The sequence below is a fragment of the Zingiber officinale genome, chromosome 6B (assembly GCF_018446385.1).
Source record: "Zingiber officinale cultivar Zhangliang chromosome 6B, Zo_v1.1, whole genome shotgun sequence".
NCBI lineage: Eukaryota > Viridiplantae > Streptophyta > Magnoliopsida > Zingiberales > Zingiberaceae > Zingiber > Zingiber officinale.
In genome coordinates, this window is record NC_055996.1 from 82,321,180 (window position 1) to 82,329,346 (window position 8,167).

Genomic DNA, 8,167 nt, shown 5'->3' on the forward strand with positions numbered 1-8,167 from the left:
TCAAAAATCCTATCTTATTTGCCATTTCAGATGTGTTGGTAGAAATTGAAAAAGAGAAAATTAAGCTGATAACAAAAATTGAAAAAGAAAGGATGAAGTAGAAAAACCGTTTGATCAGACATAGAAAGAATAAAAATGAAAAGATTATAGAATAAAAATGAAAATATTATGTTGATAGATATTAAGTAGATTGGATAAAGTGGAACACGAATACTTTATGAAACAATAATTATAAGTCCTTCAGCATATGAAACATATGAAGAATTAATATATCAAATTTTATACTTTATTCTGTTGTAAATACCCTAGTATATTATGTTTTTTGGAATAACAATAGAAAATTCATTATGATTTGTAAATATGTTACCCATCATGCAAATTTACATCAAAACTAACTTAAATTCAAATGGAATAACATACTAAATTATAGATGAAAAAAAAATAATAATAAATAAATAAATATAACCTTCTAAATTTTTTATACCATGAAAAATAAATATTTAAATTTAAATAAAACACTTTTTTTATCTTAAATTTTATATTTTGAATAGAATATGCTGTGAAGGATTGAATTACAACGCACTCCTATTTTAAGATTTAAGAGAAATATGAAGACGGACAATTTATGAGGATTATAAAATTTGAATATTAAAATTACGGTTTTATTCCTTTTTAGTTATTACTGTGTGATGCGGCTCAGAAATAACTTTCCACTTACAGTTCTAGGCTTCTAGCTGCTACTCCTCCCTATAACTAATAACATCCACAAAAAGGAGTGGATTAAATAAAAACCCCTTTTCCTTTCACGACTCCATCCGACGGTCACTCGAGTAGTCAATTACTCGACTGCACCTTAGGCACGGTGGCGTACACTGACCGATCTGCTTCCCTCTCCAGCAGCTCCCGGCATTGCTCCCCCCTCCCCTCAGTCATGTTCTTCACGAACGCCACGAATCTCCGCCAATTGTCCGGCTGGAATAGATCTGGCCCCATCCGCAGGTACGTGAAGGCCGCCATCTTCTCCTCCGCTCCCCTTGCCGCGGTGTTCAGAATCTGCTCAAGCGCCGCTTCATCGTACCTCGACAGCGCGTTCTCTCCCGCCAGCTCCACCCTGGCATCGCGCGCCGCCGCCGCTACCTGCCTCACCAGTTCCTCCGGCTTGCACGCCGCCTCGCCCGGCTGTTCGCCGTCGCGCATCTCCACGCAGGTGAAGTTGAACACAGCCCCGTGCCGGCCGAGCATGCGTGCGATCGGAAGGTAACCGTCGCGGTAACGGGTGTTGTAGTATCCGGCGGTGAGCTCGGACGCGTGGGAGCTGGTGCCGTAGTGCCAGTGAATGCCGGCGACCTTGACTGAGATCTTGACTTGGGCGGAATCGAAGACGGAGGTAGCCGAGGAGAGGATGCGCTCGCCGTGATCGAGGAGCATCTGAGAGTACCAGGAGAGGAAGAACTCTCCATAGGGGCCGTTCCACCCCCCGTCGTGCCGGAAGAAGGACGTGTCCTCCGGCCAGTCGTTGTAGGCTCCCGCGTCCGTCGGGCCACCATTGCCCCACTCCATCTTCCCTGCCTTCTCCGCCGCCGCTTTCAGGCTACTCAACATGTATTGCAAATGGCTTTAATTTTTAGAACCAATCAACGCTAGTTCGGCAAAAGCTCAAAATATATACCTTATCGTAGCATTGGAATGCACCGATTCCGGGGAACTTCCAGGTTCCGTTCAATTCGGGATAGGAAGGGTACCTCAGCTCGCCGGCAGGACCCATTCCCACTTGAATCTCCTGACAATATCAGCATATTAGTCGAATTGAATAAATAATGCATCTATCTTCGAATCAGTGAGACTTACGACGATGGTGGTGCCGAGCAGGGGGGCGAAGTGGTCGCGGAAGGCGCGCATGAAGTCGGCGTAACATTGGATCGGAGTGCGGTCCTTGAGGACGGGCACCATGTCGCAGCCGAGGGAGACGTACTCGTAGTTACGGCAGCCCCATTGGTCCGTGTAGGCCAGGTCTGGGTCCTTGTCCATCTCCTCCAGAACCCATTGCGGCAGAGAGATCCTGTGTCCAAATGCAAATCGTCAAGATGATTCCTGCTTGTTTCCGAGATCCAGTGAGGATGCGGGTAAGAAATGCCGGCAGGAGGAAATCGAACAATTTTGACGGGATAATGCGATTGGAAGTTAAAAGGAAACAGGAAAAATATAATAAAAGGGCTCAAAAAGCTATTCTAAAAGAGAAAAGGAAGGGGATTACGACGCACATGACGGTGTCGCCGACATTGCCCCCGCATTGGTGGAAGGACATGACAGCCTGGACCTTGAGGCCGATGCGTCGAGCCGTGTCCAGGAGCTCATCGTAGCCGCGCCAATCGTACTCCCCCGGCCGATCCTTCTCCACCAATCCCCACCACACGTCGATCATCACCCCCTCGACCCCCGCGTTCTTCAGCGCCATCAGACTCGCGTTTATCGCCTTCCTCCGGTTCAACCGTCCGCCCGGCTTCACCGTGTCGAGCGGCATCATCACGAACACCGGCACCCCCTTGACCGACCCACCGCCTCCGCCAAGGTGCTCCATCACGACCGCCGCCTCCTCCAACTTCACCGCTTCCTTGTCCGCCACTAACAAATCGGGCTGCGCACCCATCAGCAAGGGCGGTCGCCCCGGGCTCATCGGCAGTGTCACATCGATCTCCTCCTGCTCCGCACTCTTCTGGATCCGGCAGCGCAAGTTCTGCTCCCCTGCTGGCTGCTGCTTCCACGCCGCCATCGGCCCTGATTGCTGATCCACCCTGGCCACCGATCCAGTGTCTACCACCACCGGCGTCCCGCACAGAGGCCCGACCTGGGTGGCCAAATTGAGCGCCATATATTTCTAATCTTCTCCCTCCTTTTTTTTTTTTTTTTTTTTTTTTGTCGATTTCTATCTACTCGCCGTGAAGGGAGATCCGATTGAGGCCGGTGGAATTTTATAGGCGGAGAGAGCCAGACCCATTAGCCGACGTGTCGCGCGGAGGGCAGCTGAAGAAGCAACGACTGGGAGCACTTGCTATAGCTGACCGCCGGATGGATCATGAACGTCTGGAGATGAGAGCGTTAAGCGATCCCTAAAATTCCTCATCTCCACGTGTATGGCTAGCATGAGATCCGTGCCGCGAGGATCCAGGAGTTTGAGCATGACGGGCGCGTCCTACACCGCATCGCCTACCGGGTACTGCATGCACGAATTCACGCGTTTTGCAGACACGTGGCCGTTGGTGGCCCTCGCCCCGTGCCGGATCACGTGAGTCAGTCAGACTCCACGTCACCTACGTGAATTTGTCTTCAGGAATGAGGACGGAAGTCACTAGAAAAGAAATCGAATGCAGCCACGTGGGGATAGAATATTGGAAAACGTAATCATGTGCCCTATCGAATCGATGGCATTAAATCCAATTCGGTGCAGTTTAGTTGGGTTATGAGATATGATACTATGATAAAGAGGAGTCCATTAATGATCATGGTAGAGGTTAAAATTTAAAACGATCAATAGCATGATTCAAAAGTTTAACCATGTTGTCCGAGTGAGAGGAGGTTACCGAGGTTGATTGAAGGAATTGATGTCCAATCGATCGTCTAGATGAAACAACGTCCGATCAACTCGATCGATGGAAGTGCGGGTCGATCGAACACCCGTTTGACTCAGGGTATACCATTGACAGAGTAATAGACCGATATAATAAAAAAGGAAAAGACAAATACTTAATAAGGAGAAAATAAAACAAAAAAAAATACTTCATTTATCATTGAATGCGGATAAACCAAGATAAAGTTGTCTTCTATTTGCAATTAATATCATTAAACAGAGACATATGAAGGGTCACTAAAACAGATATAAAAGAATATGCTGGGTATGAAGAAAGGCAAGGATTCATCTCTGTCCCTAATATTTTCAATTCCTCTTCTTCTGTTTCTAACTTAAGTGTTGGAGGGTCAACGCTAGGGATCCCTTCCTTATTTTGGTTTGTTTTGTAGATAGGAGCGAGGTCTTCATCCAGTCAGCGAGATTGCCATATCCCCGGCTTTCCAGCTTTAGTCCTTCGGACAGGAATATTTTGGCATCATCTGTGGGAACGTAGCCTGCATTCAAACGAGAAGATGTAAGACGTTGGACGACTCACGACAGTGACACTGACGCAAGAGGATCTTGACGTACTAATACAGGCTCGAGTGACAAAGATATTTGAGCAACAACAATAACAGGCGCTAGCCGATCGGCAAGCGCAGGAGCCTGCAGCCTCTGCGGCAGGTCATTAGGCTAAGCAAGGGAACCGAATGGAACAACTTTCCACTCGTGACCCGAACAAGAGGCCAATCGACACCTATGGGGAAGCACCTCATGCGCCGGTCCTCTTACACCGAGCGTTGTTATGGACTCAAGAAGAAGAGAAGGCCCGAGCGGACAGAGACCGGGGATCTTCCTCGGATGAGGCACCCGCTCGAGAAACAAGGAAAAAGAAGGCACCCAGAGAGAATAATTCGCCCGAGCGGTTCAATCAGTAGTTTTCGAAGGAGATTCTAAATGACCCTAGCTCTGCCGAAACATTATACCCCACTAATGACTGGGGAATATAATGAAACAACCAACCCCGATGATCACTAACCAAGTTTGATAACGTGATCATACTTTATCAGTACATAAATGAGATGAAATACCGACAGAATCAGGATCAGGATTAGGATTAGTTGAATTCGACAATTCAACATATATGTGGGTAGAATTAGTGTTATGCACGATTAATTGAGCAAATTGGATCAGTTGAATTGTCGAATTGCATGCAACTATATATGTTTTTTATGGATAAATTTCTCTCCATTATATAAGGTGGTGTATAAATCAATATCAAAATAGAACTAATCTTTAAAAATTAACATCCACTAGCACCAACTATTAGGTGGTGGTCTTCTATTGATATTGGTCTTTAGTATTGTACTTCTATTGATATTGGTCTTTAGAATTGTACATCTTTAAAGACTATCACTAACAGTTGGTGTTGATCTTTTATTAGTCTTGGTCTTTAAAGATGAGTATTTACATGTATTAATCTTTAAAGACTAGCCCTAATAGTTGGTGGTGGTCTTCTATTGGTGCCGATTTTTAAAGGCTAACACCTACAATGATGTTGGTCTTCTGTTGGTGTTGGTCATTAAAGATCAGCACTAACAGTTAATATTGGTTTACACAAACTGCACCAACGTGGTGCTAGCCTTTAAAGACTAGCTTCACATTAGTGTTGATTTATAAAAATCAGCATCACTTTATATGCAGGAGAAAGAAGTGAGTTGCATGTAAATGAGAGAGTGATTAAAAAAATTTTGATTTTGACTGTATTAGATCATCCATGTTGGATGTCGGCCACCATCGCTCAGGTAAGAATGTAAGATATCATTTTTGTATATATATATATATATATATATATATATATATATATATATACTCGATACATTTTTACATAAGCTATGATGGACGACATCTAATGCAGCCAAAATCAAATTTTTTTAATCTCTATTATATATATAATTAATGATGTATATATAAAAAAATTGATACTATGTACATTTTTACCTAAGGGATGATGGACGACATCCAATGTAGACAATCTGATGCTGCGACCAAAATCAATTTTTTTAACCTCTCTTTGATCTCCATGCAACTCTCTTCTTTTCATGCAAGTCTCTTTTTTACATATACGATGGTGTTAATTTTTATAAATCAACACTAAGGTAGAGCTAATCTTTAAAAATTAACACCAATAGAAGACCATCACCAACTAGAGCCGTCAATTTGGGTTAGGCCCGTCGGGTTGGCCCGCCTCGCCAAACAATTTAAGCGGGGGTTGGGGGTTGGAATTTTATCAACCCAAGTCCACCGCGAGCCAACCCGCCTAGGCCCGCGACCCGCGCGGGTCGGGCCGCGATGGGCTTGGGTTGACCCGCGGGTTGAGAAACACATGTAAGTAATTAGATCAATAGTCAATGCAGTAACTACGAGAGTACCAGGGGTTAAATTGTAACATTTTCATTATCTTCTTCATTGAGAGGAATACTAATTAGGAAAAGCCCATACTTGTGCAGTTGAGTGTGATAAACAAAAGTTACAGAAATATATATGCACACAAAGTTGATTAATCTTAAAAGTAGATGACCTTCTTATTTGATTCATTTATGGGATAAATTTGAAACATACATTATGCACAATGAAGAGCTTGGTGTGTGTACCCAAACTAGATGACCTTCTTATTTGATTCGTTTACGCACGCACAACCAGGGTACCACTGATCTAAACTACTCGACGCACAGTCAGGAGTCCTAATTACTATTCCTCTTCGTTACACAATTTTATGTCAGTTTATTATCTTTCTTGTTATAATTTTAAAATAAAAATAGTACTTTTGACCCAACATAGGTACTTGTTTATGTTTATTTATATTTAAAATACTTGTTTATGAATATATTTGATTGATAAAATATTTTCAAAGTAAAATATTGAAGATATAAACTATTTTTTAAATTTTTTTAAAAAATTTGATAGGCCCACGGGTTGGCCCGCCAAACCCGCGACCCGCCTTGGATTGGGTTGGGTTGGAAATTTCCCAACCCACCAAGTTGACGACCCGCCCTGCCCCGCCAAATGCTTGGCCCGCCACGGGCCGACCCACCCCGCCATGGGTTGGCCTGTCTGACATTTCTATCACCAACTATTGGGTGCTAGTCTTCTATTGGTGCTGGTCTTTAGTGTTGTTGGTCTTTAAAGACCAACACCAACAATTGGTGTTGGTCTTCTGTTAATGCTTGTCTTTAAAGATCAACACCAATAAGTACTAGCCTTTAAAGATTAGCATTAACAGTTGGTGTTGATATTCTATTTATGTCGGTCTTTAAAGTGCAACACCAACAGTGATGCTGGTCTTCTATTGGTGTTGGTCTTTAAAGATTAGCACTAACAGTGGTGTTGGTTTGCACAAATCAATACCAATAGTTGGTGTTGATTTACGCAAACCACACCAACGTGGTGCTGATCTTTAAAGACCAGCTTCACCTTAGTGATGATTTATAAAAATCAGCACCTCTTGCAAATAGGAGAGAGAAGAGAGTTACATGTAGATTAGAGTGAGATTAAAAAATTTTGATTTTAGCTGCGCCAGGTTGTCCATATTGGATGTCGACCACTGTCGCTCAAGTAAGAGTGTATATATATACTACAGATACATTATTACATGAACAAATTTATATTAACTAGTAATTTAATTATCATTTTAGCACACTAATACTCAATGATATTTATATTTTTCTAAATAAAAGAGTATAAAATTTTTACTAATACAATAATAATAATCGCATCAATCTAAAAAATATTTCATAAGATGACTCAGTTTAAATGCTAACAAATCAACTGTTGTAGCGAAAGTTATTGGAAACTTTAATTTGAACATGAATGCGAAAATCTTCTAAAAACTTGTTGATTCCGTAGAATACCAAGCAATATGCATAAAAAAAAACTCATCGTTTTATAAAAAAGGGATAGAATATTATTGATAAAAACTAACTAAATGTTTAAATAATCTTAGAACCCTAATCTTAACTCCGCAAAAGAAAAAAATAATCTATATAATAAAGTAGTCCAAAAGATATTAAAAAAGACAAAATCTTTTGGGCTTCTGACAATACTCTAAACGATATTCTTTTAGATCTAAAACTGAGAGATTACAGGTTTTACCCTATAATTAACTATAGATCTTTGAATATGTTTTTATTTGATATATTATAGGTCTTGTGATTCAATCCAAGTTAAAATTATGACCTATAATATACAAAAAATATAACAAGGATTTAAAATAATTAAATGTTGATATAATTAAATGATTTTAAGGGAAAATAAATATATTTTAGTGGATAATTTATCCAGAATTAAGTTTATAAAAATTTATAAAATTTATTGGATTTTTTTAAAATTTGTATTGAGTCATTTTTATATTTATTGGGATAAACGGGTTAAATATCCAATTAAAATGGAAATTGATTGAAAAATAATTTAATTGTTTGGAATTCTATGGAATTGAATTCCTATGGTAATTGGAATTCAATTCCATAGTTTGGAATGAATTTTTGAGATATATTTGATATGAAA

The 8,167-nt window shown here is 41.2% G+C and overlaps 1 protein-coding gene across 2 annotated transcripts; it reads right to left on the reverse strand.

Moving 5' to 3' along the window:
• Window positions 1-632: 632 nt before the first annotated feature.
• LOC121992866 (beta-amylase 1, chloroplastic-like) lies at window positions 633-2,958 on the reverse strand. 2 transcript variants are annotated; one of them, XM_042547473.1, is made up of 4 exons: window positions 2,262-2,958; window positions 1,849-2,059; window positions 1,670-1,780; window positions 633-1,591 (listed from the first exon to the last, which is right to left on the reverse strand). In XM_042547473.1, the coding sequence occupies exons 1-4, from the start codon at window positions 2,867-2,869 to the stop codon at window positions 1,070-1,072; spliced, it is 1,452 nt and encodes a 483-aa protein (XP_042403407.1). In that variant the 5' UTR covers window positions 2,870-2,958; the 3' UTR covers window positions 633-1,069. The 2 variants fall into 2 exon arrangements, with proteins under 2 accessions (XP_042403407.1, XP_042403406.1); XM_042547472.1 differs by having other exon boundaries at window positions 633-1,605.
• Between the last annotated feature and the right edge of the window lie 5,209 nt (window positions 2,959-8,167).